Source organism: Lissotriton vulgaris, chromosome 10 (genome assembly GCF_964263255.1).
Source record: "Lissotriton vulgaris chromosome 10, aLisVul1.2, whole genome shotgun sequence".
In the NCBI taxonomy this organism is placed as follows: domain Eukaryota; kingdom Metazoa; phylum Chordata; class Amphibia; order Caudata; family Salamandridae; genus Lissotriton; species Lissotriton vulgaris.
This window is the reverse complement of record NC_141698.1, coordinates 14,832,703-14,846,924: the sequence shown is the minus strand read 5'-3', so window position 1 is coordinate 14,846,924 and position 14,222 is coordinate 14,832,703. Positions and strand designations below refer to the sequence as shown.

General features: G+C 47.1%; 1 protein-coding gene across 4 annotated transcripts in view; it reads right to left on the bottom strand.

Moving 5' to 3' along the window:
- Positions 1 to 2,766: 2,766 nt before the first annotated feature.
- PLXNB3 (plexin B3) overlaps positions 2,767 to 14,222 on the bottom strand; it is a 297,888-nt gene continuing 286,432 nt past the window's right edge. For all 4 annotated transcript variants that reach the window (XM_086940225.1, XM_086940224.1, XM_086940226.1 and 1 more), the window contains 6 exons: positions 12,266 to 12,426; positions 10,154 to 10,301; positions 9,826 to 9,890; positions 8,549 to 8,624; positions 7,720 to 7,794; positions 2,767 to 4,220 (listed from right to left, as the gene is read on the bottom strand). In XM_086940225.1, coding sequence (XP_086796351.1) covers positions 4,116 to 4,220; positions 7,720 to 7,794; positions 8,549 to 8,624; positions 9,826 to 9,890; positions 10,154 to 10,301; positions 12,266 to 12,426 — 630 coding nt within the window. In that variant the 3' untranslated portion in view covers positions 2,767 to 4,115. The remainder of the gene's footprint in view (positions 4,221 to 7,719; positions 7,795 to 8,548; positions 8,625 to 9,825; positions 9,891 to 10,153; positions 10,302 to 12,265; positions 12,427 to 14,222) is intronic.

Genomic DNA, 14,222 nt, shown 5'->3' with positions numbered 1-14,222 from the left:
GCGTGACACTTGTAAGAAGGGCTGGCCCTCGGCATACACTCATGCAGCGTGACACTTGTAAGAAGGGCCTGCCGCTCGGCATAGACTAATGCAGCGTGACACTTGTAAGAAGAGCTGGCCCTCGGCATAGTCTCCTACAGAGTGACACTTGTAAGAAGAGCTGGCCCTCGGCATAGACTCCTACAGAGTGACACTTGTAAGAAGAGCTGGCCCTCGGCATACACTCATGCAGCGTGACACTTGTAAGAAGGGCTGGCCCTCGGCATACACTCATGCAGCGTGACACTTGTAAGAAGGGCTGGCCCTCGGCATAGACTCCTGCAGAGTGACACTTGTAAGAAGAGCTGGCCCTCGGCATACACTCATGGAGCGTGACACTTGTAAGAAGGGCTGGTCCTCGGCATACACTCATGGAGCGTGACACTTGTAAGAAGGGCTGGCCCTCGGCATACACTCCGGCAGAGTGACACTTGTAAGAAGGGCTGGCCCTCGGCATACACTCATGGAGCGTGACACTTGTAAGAAGGGCTGGCCCTCGGCATACACTCATGCAGCGTGACACTTGTAAGAAGGGCTGGCCCTCGGCATAGACTCCGGCAGAGTGACACTTGTAAGAAGGGCTGGCCCTCGGCATACACTCATGCAACGTGACACTTGTAAGAAGAGCTGGCCCTCGGCATACACTCATGCAGCGTGACACTTGTAAGAAGAGCTGGCCCTCGGCATACACTCATGCAGCGTGACACTTGTAAGAAGAGCTGGCCCTCGGCATACACTCATGCAGCGTGACATTTGTAAGCAGGGCTGGCCCTCGGCATACACTCATGCAACGTGACACTTGTAAGAAGGGCTGGCCCTCGGCATACACTCATGGAGCGTGACACTTGTAAGAAGAGCTGGCCCTCGGCATACACTCATGCAACGTGACACTTGTAAGAAGAGCTGGCCCTCGGCATACACTCATGCAGCGTGACACTTGTAAGAAGGGCCTGCCGCTCGGCATAGACTAATGCAGCGTGACACTTGTAAGAAGAGCTGGCCCTCGGCATAGACTCCTACAGAGTGACACTTGTAAGAAGAGCTGGCCCTCGGCATACACTCATGCAGCGTGACACTTGTAAGAAGGGCTGGCCCTCGGCATACACTCATGCAACGTGACACTTGTAAGAAGGGCTGGTCCTCGGCATACACTCGTGCAGCGTGACACTTGTAAGAAGAGCTGGTCCTCGGCATACCCTCATGCAACGTGACACTTGTAAGAAGAGCTGGCCCTCGGCATACACTCATGCAACGTGACACTTGTAAGAAGGACTGGCCCTCGCCATACACTCATGGAGCGGGACACTTGAAAGAAGAGCTGGCCCTCGGCATACACTCATGCTACGTGACACTTGTAAGAAGGGCTGGCCCTCGGCGTACACTCATGGAGCGTGCCACTTGTAAGAAGAGTTGGCCATCGGCATAGACTCATGCAGCGTGACACTTGTAAGAAGGGCTAGCCATCGGCATACACTCATGGAGCGCGACACTTTTAAGAAGAGGGGGCCATCGGCATTGACTCCTGCAGAGTGACACTTGTAAGAAGGGCTGGCCTCTGCATACAGTCATGCAGCGTGACACTTGTAAGAAGGGCTGGCCATCGGCATAGACTCCGGCAGAGTGACACTTGTAAGATGGGCTGGCCTCGGCTTACACTCATGCAGCGTGACACTTGTAAGAAGAGTGGGCCATCAGCATTGCCTCGTGCAGCGTGACACTTGTAAGAAGGGCTGGCCCTCGGCATACACTCATGGAGTGTGACACTAGTAAGAAGGGCTGGCCCTCGGCATACACTCATGCCGAGGGCTGGCCCTCGGTGTACACTCATGGAGCGTGACACTTGTAAGAAGAGCTGGCCATCGGCATAGACTCGTGCAGAGTGACACTTGTAAGGAGAGCTGGCCCTCGGCATACACTCATGCAGCGTGACACTTGTAAGAAGGGCCTGCCGCTGGGCATAGACTAATGCAGCGTGACACTTGTAAGAAGAGCTGGCCCTCGGCATAGACTCCTACAGAGTGACACTTGTAAGAAGAGCTGGCCATCGGCATAGACTCGTGCAGAGTGACACTTGTAAGGAGAGCTGGCCATTGGCATACACTCATGGAGCGTGACACTTGTAAGAAGGGCCTGCCGCTGGGCATAGACTAATGCAGCGTGACACTTGTAAGAAGAGCTGGCCCTCGGCATAGACTCCTACAGAGTGACACTTGTAAGAAGAGCTGGCCCTCGGCATACACTCATGCAGCGTGACACTTGTAAGACGGGCTGGGCCTCTCGTCCTAGGCCAGAGGTGAGGCATAGAGTGTGATGCTCAATAGGATGAAATCACACACTGATGCTTTCCCACAGCTCCTTCTTTTGGCCTTCGACCGCCAATACCGACCACATGAAAGAATGGTGGGAGCTCTCCAGACAGTCACTACTAAGATAACAATTAAAAGTATTACAGTACAGGTGGACAAAAGGGTATAATAAAAACTAGCTGAGGGTCATCTGATCCTGAAAATTAGCATGAAAACCAGAGTGAAATCTCCCAGTGCAGGAGAGAAGGATTTGTGAGGCCAACAAAAGGACAACTCCTGAGAACTGTTAACTGGTTCCTAGGACGTTACTCGCCATGCTTGCCTTCCTGCCGGACATGAACCATGATTCACGAACCTTGAGCCTTATCCCCCACATCCAAATCACTTGCATCCAATTAACTCATACACATGACAACAGCACTCTAAAAACGCATGTTTTATTGTCAAATTTCATTGCATAAAAGTAAATAAATACATCTGAAGTGCCGTACCATATATACACACACAGGTCACACGCATAAGTTAGCAAAGGTACAAATACAAAGGGGTGGAGGGACAGGGATGTTTGGAAGGGCTGGTCCCAGTCCAGAAAGAGCTAGCCTAAAGATATCTGCAGGATGCAAGCCCAGTGCAGAATCTTGGATTGTCAAGAGCCCTGTTTTTTCCTGGCTGGTGACAAGCATCTAAACCGCGTTTTTCGACATGGAGAGGGAATGACAAACATTAAGTTATAGCAAAAGCTCCAGTGGTTAATTTCTTACTACGGGAGTTTAAGAGAAGCCTGAAGACAGGCCTGCAGCACCAGGTGCCCTTTGCGGCCCAGCGGTGGAAAGGCACTAGGAGGTGTAGTGACACTTGCCCTGCTTCACCTTCCCACTCCGTGGTGGGTATCACGTCCCTTGGGTCTAGGATCTTCACTGAATCAGGAGGGCAACTTATGTGCTGTGTTCAGCTCCCTTCAGCAACGACCTTGCTGCATTCTTTTCTGATATCCATGGAAGACAAATTTGGTGGTCTGAGTCGAGGGCTACACAGAGCTGATATGTCCTTATCTCAAACACCTAGGCCAGTCTGAATAACTCACCACTGAAGGATATGAGTAAAGCCACATATCTCCACAGTTGCATTAAAAAGGCACTTGTGATCCTTTACCTCTGAGGGGGGCACGGGGTGCCTGGTAGTGGCACTAACCCACCCAGAAAGAGGCAAACAACCTGATCGCGTAACCTATACAGCAGACCCCATTGCAGCTGCACAGGCTTTATCCTACGTCTTTCACAGACACCGGTGTGAAGGGATTCCATTGATCCAGGGACAGAAGCTAAGCCTCTGACTTTAACAATATTTGAAGCGTCGGTTCTACAGTGGCGTATAAAATATCTCACCAAGGTCCACTTTTCTTGGCCCTCTGAATGACCAAAATAGTACAACTGCACAACTCGTGGAAGTATAAATTCTAACATCAGTGGTCTAAGCTTTTTTTGTGCACAGTCTTTTTGTTTTTAGCCGCCGGGTGGCTGCAGAAGTGCCCTGTTCCCGTAAGCTTTGCCGGCATTGTTGCTTCTTTCAAGGGACTATATTGAGACAATGCAGTTGCCTGTCCCTTTCGACTGTTCCTCTCTTCTCAACAGATCACAGCTGTGCTCGCAGTGTGCAAACTTAGTGTCCAAGGTTTGCTCCAGTTTATTCCAGCAGCCTCAGGCCATAAAGTCAAAAGCGGCCATCCTGTAGATCCCATCAGGAGAACAAGGAGCTCCAAATGGGTGACCTTCACAAGTCCGTCACCTTGTTCTCTACCAGGGCAGCGATCTGTTGGAGGCGATAGGCCAGCTGCATTTTCTGTCCCATGGTGTCCTCATCCAAAGCAGTTATGATCTAGATGTGAAAAAAAGACAAGTCTGCATTTCAAGTCCTTCGGTTTTACAGTAGAGTTTTTACGGTAGAGTATGCCAGCAAACCTAATATAGGTTGACTGCAGCACGTCATAATTGGGTCCCAATCTACCCCACAACTTCTCACAAAGCATACATACATAGGACTGTCTTTGAGAAAAAAGAACCTGAAGATGGCTACCACACACAGGAACTTCTGGGGTGCCGTCAGACATCATACAAGGGATGCACCAAGCACCAAATGTGGTCGACGACACCCCAAACAAGAGGGGGGAAAAAAGCAGACAATTTCGGACCCAACCACTAGATGGTGGAATAATGCACATCATGTGAATCCAGAAAAATTATTCATGCTACAAACCAGGGTCAGAGTATAAAGGACAAGTCATTTACAGAAGGGGCGGTGCAGCTGGTGTCCCAACAAAGAAAAGGCAGGGATGCACACTGATGAATGTACAGGGGTCCTGTATACAGAAGCCCAGCAAAGCTCAGATCAACTTGACTGAAATGATTCATCAAAACACAATCCAACAGAAAAATAAAACCGACAAAAAAGAGTTTGGAAACTCCTGCTAGGAATGCACTCTACCGACAAGACAGCATACAGACAGTTTAGAAACCCCTGCTAGGAATGCACTCTACAGACAGCATACAGACAGTTTAGAAACCTCTGCTAGGAATGCACTCTGACAGACCGCATAGAGCCAGAGTTTTTAAACCCCTGCTAGGAATGCACTCTACCGACACCATACAACAAAAGTAGAGAAACCCCTGCTAGGAATGCACTCCACAGACACCATACAACCAGAGTTTTTAAACCCCTGCTAGGAATGCACTCTACCGAAAGCATACAGACTGAGTTTGGAAACCCCTGCTAGGAATGCACTCTACCAACACCATACAACCAGAGTTTGGAAACCCCTGATAGGAGTGCACTCTACCGAAAGCATACAGACTGAGTTTGGAAACCCCTGCTAGGAATGCACTCTACCAACACCATACAACCAGAGTTTGGAAACCCCTGATAGGAGTGCACTCTACCGAAAGCATACAGACTGAGTTTGGAAACCCCTGCTAGGAATGCACTCTACCAACACCATACAACCAGAGTTTGGAAACCCCTGATAGGAGTGCACTCTACCGAAAGCATACAGACTGAGTTTGGAAACCCCTGCTAGGAATGCACTCTACCGACACCATACAACCAGAGTTTGGAAAACCCTGCTAGGAGTGCACTCTACCGAAAGCATACAACCAGAGTTTTTAAACCCCTGCTAGGAATGCACTCTACCGAAAGCATACAGACTGAGTTTGGAAACCCCTGCTAGGAATGCACTCTACCAACACCATACAACCAGAGTTTGGAAACCCCTGATAGGAGTGCACTCTACCGAAAGCATACAACCAGAGTTTGGAAACCCCTGCTAGGAGTGCACTCTACCGAAAGCATACAACCAGAGTTTGGAAACCCCTGCTAGGAATGCACTCTACAGACAGCATACAGCCAGAGTATGGAAACTTCTGCTAGGAATGCACTCTACCGAAAGCATACAGACTGAGTTTGGAAACCCCTGCTAGGAATGCACTCTACCGACACCATACAACCAGAGTTTGGAAAACCCTGCTAGGAGTGCACTCTACCGAAAGCATACAACCAGAGTTTGGAAACCCCTGCTAGGAATGCACTCTACAGACAGCATACAGACAGTTTAGAAACCCCTGCTAGGAATGCACTCTACAGACCGCATACAGCCAGAGTATGGAAACTTCTGCTAGGAATGCACTCTACAGACAGCATACAGACAGAGTTCGGAAAGTCCTGCTAGGAATACAGTCTGACAGCATACAGACAAGAGTTTAGAAACCCCAGCTAGGAATGCACTCTACAGACAGCATACAGACAGTTTAGAAACCCCTGCTAGAAATGCACTCTACCGACACCATACAACCAGAGTTTGGAAAACCCTGCTAGGAATGCACTCTACCGACACCATACAACCAGAGTTTGGAAACTCCTGCTAGGAATGCACTCTACCGACACCATACAACCAGAGTTTGGAAAACCCTGCTAGGAGTGCCCTCTACCGAAAGCATACAACCAGAGTTTGATAACCCCTGCAAGGAATGCACTCTACAGACCGCATACAGCCAGAGTATGGAAACTTCTGCTAGGAATGCACTCTACAGACAGTTTAGAAACCCCTGCTAGGAATGCCCTCTACAGACAGAGTTTAGAAACCCCAGCTAGGAATGCACTCTACAGACAGCATACAGACAGTTTAGAAACCCCTGGTAGGAATGCACTCTACCGACACCATACAACCAGAGTTTGGAAAACCCTGCTAGGAGTGCACTCTACCGAAAGCATACAACTAGAGTTTGGAATCCCCTGCTAGGAATGCACTCTGACAGCATACAACCAGAGTTTGGAAACCCCTTCTAGGAATGCACTCTACAGACAGCATACAGCCAGAGTTTAGAACCCCCTGCTAGGAATGCACTCTACAGACAGCATACAGCCAGAGTATGGAAACGTCTGCTAGGAATGCACTCTACAGACAGCATACAGACAGTTTAGAAACCCCTGCTAGGAATGCACTCTACAGACAGCATACAGAGTTTAGAACCCCCTGCTAGGAATGCACTCTACAGACAGCATACAGACAGTTTAGAAACCCCTGCTAGGAACGCACTCTACAGACAGCATACAGCCAGAGTTCGGAAAGTCCTGCTAGGAATGCACTCTACAGACAGCATACAGACAGAGTTCGGAAAGTCCTGCTAGGAATACAGTCTGACAGCATACAGACAGAGTTTAGAAACCCCAGCTAGGAATGCACTCTACAGACAGCATACAGACAGTTTAGAAACCCCTGCTAGGAATGCACTCCACAGACAGCATACAGCCAGAGTTTGGAGACCCCTGCTAGGAAAGCACTCTACAGACAGCATACAGCCAGAGTTTGGAGACCCCTGCTAGGAATGCACTCTACAGACAGCATACAGCCAGAGTATGGAAACCCCTGCTAGGAATGCACTCTACAGGCAGCATACAGCCAGAGTATGGAAACTTCTGCTAGGAATGCACTCTACAGACAGCCAGAGTTTAGAAACCCCTGCTAGGAATGCACTCTACAGACAGCATACAGCCAGAGTTTAGAAACCCCTGCTAGGAATGCACTCTACCTACAGCATACAACCGAGGTTTAGAAACCCCTGCTAGGAATGCACTCTACAGACCGCATACAGACAGAATTTAGAAACCCCTGCTAGGAATGCACTCTACCTAAAGCATACAACCGAGATTTAGAAACCCCTTCTAGGAATGCACTCTACAGACACCATACAACCACAGTTTAGAAACCCCTGCTAGGAATGCACTCCACAGACCGCATACAGCCAGAGTTTGGAAACCCCTGCTAGGAATGCACTCCACAGACAGCCAGAGTTTGGAAACCCCAGCTAACACCAACTCATATTACCTGATCATAATATTTGCTTATGTAGTTATAAAGTTCCTGCAGAGCAACCAAGCAGTTCAGTTCTGTGACGTGGTTCTAGGAAAGAAAAAGTAGCTCGTTAAAGTTAGCCATGAAGACTAGGTGACATATGCAGCCTTAACCCTTGCACTAGGTTGTCAAAGAAGCAGGAATTTACACCATTTAGAATTACTGAACACAATCTATCTCAGAAAAGTGAACTTTATTAAGAACATGTGATGCCAACATCTAAAAGTGTAAACCGAGCCTGCACGTCTGTCTACCCTCCACTCATTTATGGCTGATTTGCAATCTTCTAAATCCTTACGTCACTCTACTACTGCCAATTTTCTAAATCCTACGCCACTCTACTACCAGAGTAAACCAGCATTTTGTGGGTAGGCCTTTATGCATTAGATGCTCAGTTACCCATCAGCGGTGGAAACATGGGCAGCTTAGAGGTGATGTTTGGGATTCCCCGTAACAGAAAGGGCTGTAGACTGCCCTAATCCAAGGGACTCCCCGGGAATGGCCAGCTCCCTGGAGTATATCTATTTAGACCAAAGGTCCTATTGAAATTAATACAATTACTACAATCCTTAAAAAATGCTTTAGATCAGTGAAGCATTAAGAATTTAAGCATTTGAACATAAATGTCTATTTTTGATTGTATATAGGTTCGTTTGGACTTCCCTGAAAATGTGAATTTAAAAAGTATTGTCATATCGTTGTGCAGCTTACAGTTTTCACCAATTTCACTTCTTCCACAGCGCATAATGGCAAGCTGTCAGTTAAAATGCGCATGCATTCTGCGAGTTGGACAGTGACTTACCCCAGAGAGCTCCGTAAGCGAGGAGTTCATCTCCTGGTAACCAGCAGGAACAGTCTGCCGAATGTCTGCATAATACCTGTAAGTATATGGTTTGTTATTCAAGTACGTAGAGAGTGCAAGGCACTGAACCCCCACACTACAAGATGAGTCTAGACTGACATGGTCGTGGATATCTTCATTTCAACCCTTTCCACCTCACACAGGCAAAAGACTTATCCTTCAACATGTACAAAGAACTGTCCCTCGCACACCACCCTGATTTAAAGTAACATTTCCCTCCCTTCCCAAGATGGTGCCAAGTAATATGTTGGTGCACATAAGGGGTCTCCAACCTTTTCAGTAATAAGAGCTACTCATGTTCAATTAAAATCATACTGATCTACTAATATTACTAGTGTTTTGATAGGGACAACATCAGACAAGATCACATTAGTGATCAACGCAGTGCAGGGTTACCAGCAGTAATGAAAAGAAGGCTTTCTCAATTTGAAATGCTTGTTCCTGGGTTATACCTAACAGCCATAGCTGGAATGCACTTGGTACTAAGATAACAAGATTAATACGTCTCCCCCAAACCACATAATTGAACACTCAAATATCAGCTTTAAATATGTTGTGGAAATTAGAGGCTCTGAAAATATACACATTTTAATTTCAAATACACTTTACAATGTTGGTGTGTAGATTTTAGTTAATTGTGCTAAAACTTCTTATGTAGGGGCTAAGTGGCACACTGTAGAGCTGGTGAAGCCTGATGTACATGGTTGCTTCTTTGAAAGATTGCTTTAAGTTACTTGCCTCAAAATTGTCTAAAATATCCTCTTGCCCAGTTGTACATTTCTGATGTACACTTTCTTAAAAATTGTTCCCTTCCTTCAGCCTCCCATCTCCTAGTCCAAAATCTAAATGTTTCTACTGAGCAGCTTCTCTCTTTGCTTTCCCTCTAGTACCCCACCTGCCAGCTCATTTTCCATCTCCTAATTACACACTTTTGGGGGTATGGATTTGTATCAGCCAATAAGCTGTAGCCTCTCCACAAACATGTCTATTGTGCACTGTAAGGATTTATACTTTCTCCATGTCCACTAATCTGGATCTCCAAAGACTTCAGGAGAGGACCAGGATTATCAATGTTCAAGCTGCAGGCAGAAGAGGCACAAAGGTCTACCTCAAAGCAGTGAACCTGTAGAAGACCATTGCTATAAGAAACGGACCGGACGTTTCTCGATCCCCCTGCAGAGGCGACACCGGCTCTGTGAAACAATGAGGATACTCACTTTTCAACCAGCTGCTTGTACCGTGGGATCTCTCTGGCATAAAGGAGCTTATTCACTGGAGAATCCTGGAAGAGAAGCAGACAAAGAGATGAAGGTGCTGTGTTAGCCTTTAATTGCTACAGCTGCATGCAGGCCCGAGACCACCACAGCTCTGGTCACTCTCCTGCCCTCCACTGGTCTATCCCCCACATTCTAGTGTTAATCTGCCCCCGCCTATTGCCAGCCCTAAATACTGCACCTTGATTCCCACCCACTTGCGTGTATAAAGACATGCCCATTGTTAATTTGCTGCCCTTGTCCACTTAGCCCATGCTACAGCAGTACTCACTCGCCCCACTTTGTGTTCCGAGATGGTGCAAGAGTCGATGAAGGTCTGCGCAATCACACAAAGGATGGCGTCAACGTTATCAGACACCTGCACATCGAAGATCATCTGTGGGTTCTTCAAAATAAGGACCCAGAATCGCAGCAGGAGACTGAAAGTGTGGGGACAAAGGCAAGAAGTAGTGAGACCCTCAGATTCGTGCACAAACACCAGCAAGATTACAGAGTACGTTAACGCTTGCCCCCAACATCTGCAGTGATATGTGGGCTAGAATTTCAAATCCCAACCAGGTGAGTGAATTGAGTAGGACTGCATTGGGTTTTGGTAACATCTTTTGTTTGCAGAGCTTGGAAACAGCAAATTTAGGAAGTGGAGCACTATATGAAAAGTTCCTATTATAATGAAGCACCAACATAGCTACCACTTACCTTCCGGGGCCATAGCAGCGTTGTCGTTTAACTATAGAAGGCCATTCTCCAAATATGCAAAGTCCCATACTTCCCTTTACCTATGTCATCAGGATGTGGCTACGGGCCTTCATTCGAACTAGATAGGGATCTCAAGCCCTCAGTTTCACTTTTTTGGTCTTCAAAATTAGCGCAGTCAGCCATTAAATTACATGCATTTGTGCAAATTCAGATGTGAAACCACCCCCTGACTGTACCTTTTTCTTTTCCAGATATCAAACTCCCCTGTATTCATCTATCTGGGTCTCTTCCAGATGTGGAACACATCCACTTATGTTCATTAACATCTGCATAAGAAATCTAGGCCTTATTCATGAGGTGGTGGTGGTGCGACAGGTCTCACTGAATGATCACACCAATGAAAAAATGCCTGATCCGTGCAAGAGACGCTTGCACTTGGATATGCCACCAGAGACATATTTCCAAGTGTTCTGTCTAGAACTAAGTTCATGGGAAATCCTCGTGGCTAATATGTTACCCTCCAAGCACCTGTGCCACTACTAATTGCTTATCTGCCCTCCTGTGAAAAGCAGTTCAGACTGTTTGTTTTTCTTCATGATGGTAGCCCCCAGTAGCAATACTGTGACAAAAGTAATCTGCCTTTTCTCTCTTTAGTTCTACTGTCTTCAGAACAGCGGTCTAGTCATTGTGTGGGTTTACAGTCTTAGACATATGCTTGTTACTCATACCTGGGGTTCTTAAACAATGCATCTAGTGAACTGATAGTTACTGATCCCCGACAACCTGTGCCTTCCAGATGTGGCCCCCCACAGCCATCTAATTATCTGCCTGGTTGTCTTCTGAATGTTAAACTCTGTCATCTGTGGGAGTCTCCAGATGTAGAATTCCCACCCCTTGGTCCCTCTTTGAATCTACACTAAGTGAACCATTGTCTGTGTATATTCTGAGTCTAACAAACCTCTGCAGCCTCTCATCTATTAGTCTGCATGTCCCAAGAGTAAAATCCACATCTGTTTGTCTCTGTGTGAATCTACAAGATGAAAAATTCCTGCCTCAGTATTTATTCTCCGAGTCTACCAAGCACGGATCAGCCTCACCTGGATTCATCTACATTTACATCCTCCAGATTGGAAAACAAGTTATCGTTCAAGGGTGGAATCTAGTGCTTCTTAAGCCCTCAAACTACACAGAAGATCTGAGCAATTTCAAAAAGTTCTTTGAGAAAAAAAAAAGAATTAGAAGACAAGAACCTTGGCCAATGTCTTGAGATTTTCAATTTTGGAAATGTGTAATGGGTGTTGGCGCCATGGCTTTGCTGCATTGATGCACATAGATTCTGTCTGCCTCCACGGGCCCCTTTTGATTTTGGACATGGTCAAGAGTTGACCAATGCTTTATCATCTATCTTGACAGACAGGCCGATTGTCCTCTTTTTGAGATGATGGAGAGTTCCCACTAGCAGATGTGTGTGTCAATATGATAACCTTCGAGGACATGCTATGTATACCAGCACCAAAGGAAGCCTATAAAGGACATCAGTCATGCGTGCTCATCGAGCAAAGGAATTCTGAATCACCTACAGCCTTAATGGTATCAAGGCTTTAGAAATGCCATGGTCATTCCAACACCAACTGCCCTTGTTGGGGTGCCTTTAATATGTAGCACTCCCTCATGAGCATTTAAATACCTGTGCGTCTTCCAGAGGTGGACTGTCTCCTGCTCCTCAATGCCATGCTTCTCCGCCAGGTCATCCAAGAAGTCGAAGAAATACTTCACGGCGATGGGGACCGGCCGGTTCACCCCGAGGATGACCTGGAATGTGTCATCTACAAACTTCTGCAGGGTCCCCTGCAACGCAATAGAAGATGGAAGGTGTGATCATGATTCAGACAGTTTGTAGTACAATCAAAGTGGTGAAGATAAGCAGAAGCAGTTCATGAAATAATGCAATTATACAGGATGTTTAAGACCTAGGATGTGGGCACAAGAAGCAGTTTAGGCATCGGTGCAGGTTGTTCTGAACAAGGCCCTAAGAGCTAGGGCCTGGGTTAGAGGCAGACCACTAAACAGCAAAAGGAAGTTAGATGCAGGTCTAGAAGTGGCAGTAAGGAGAAGATGCAATTCAGGAAATGAAACAAGGTGCAGCAATGATTAAGAATGTGATCCACAAGACTAGAGGCCAAGATGGCTGCCCCTTTCTAAAGTGCTATGGCACCTTTCCCTAACTATCATCGTGCATCCAGTTGTTGGCAGAACTGCGCCACTTCCCACCCTGTCCAGCAAACCGTAAATGCAGGAAGGGAATCCCAAAAATTGGCTGAACTTCGAGGACCAGCGGTTCCAAAGTTTGGCAGAATGAGGCAAGAACAGACAGACACCACCACTCTGGGTTCACCACCTGGCGAGCCCTATTTGGCGGAGCAGCCCAACGAAGGAGCCAGGCTGCAGAGGAACCAGTTGATGGGCAAGATCTATGGGATGGCCCCACGGTGTTGCTGAAAAAAAACATGGACTACTATTACAGGCGCCTCCTGCCGTAAGGAGGCGGGTGGAGAAAGGTACATTGCCTGCAAGACCCATGAAATCAGCTTGGTGGAGGAGGTAGAAGTGGTCCTATGGAGGCTGGCAGCAACTGGACTGTACCTCTCGGCTGTGCCTGTGAGCTAGAAACCACCATCGGGTCCCATGGGCACATGAAATAGAGGAACCTTGATTTGTCCTCCTGGAAGGCATGGGTGGTTGTAGAGGAGAAAAGACTAAGTGGTACTGGGACAATAATTGCCAATAGAGACATCCTCTGACACGGAAATCTCCAGGCCCTCCCTCTACCTATGAATCGTAGTAAGCAATGGATTGAAGCGCAAAATGGAGGAGCCCCGCTACAAGGCAGAGGAAGCCCCCACAAATACTGCAAGATCTGAGGAAGATGATGGGACTATTATAAGCTGATGGGTGGATAGTGGGATGTGACTAGGTGTACTGTTATTTCATATGAATTTTGATAGTATGATTGCACTATGTACCTCAGTATATTTTTTACCTAAAAAAATGTGGTTAAAAAAGAAATTGAGACTATACATTGTTGGTAGCCTTGCTGATAAGGGCGCTCAATGTATTACCAGGGAATAGTACTGAATAAGGGAATCAGTGGTGCAGCTAGGTGAGAAAGAGGGTGGTTACCAACTACCCTCAAGAAACCTCAGCTGGTGTGGAGAGAAGAGCTAAACAATGGGGGATCTCACCTGCGCTCCAAATATCTAAGTTAGAGTAGACCAAGTATAGGTTCAACCAAAAGAAATTGATCCATGAAAGTAATAGCCTGTTCAGGTAGGAGTAGGGGACCTAGAAACAGTGGTCGTAGAGAAAGCAGTCTTAGTGGCAGGTAGGAAAGCAGTGGGAGGCCTGCAGTAAATGCACTTCAGGAAGTGATGCACAAAACCTCGAGGCAGAGGAGTAAATGATGTACGAAATCCAGTAGCACTTCCGGAAGTTTGGCATGCGGAGCTGGTCTAGTATGCGAGAGCTGCTGGCGGATCAGGAAGCAGTACGAGAGAAGTAGTGGTAGCTTAGGAAGTGGGTGAAGACAAGGGACAGTTCAGGAACACTTGTATAGGCGAAGGACAGAGCAAGAGAGCTAGAGGCAG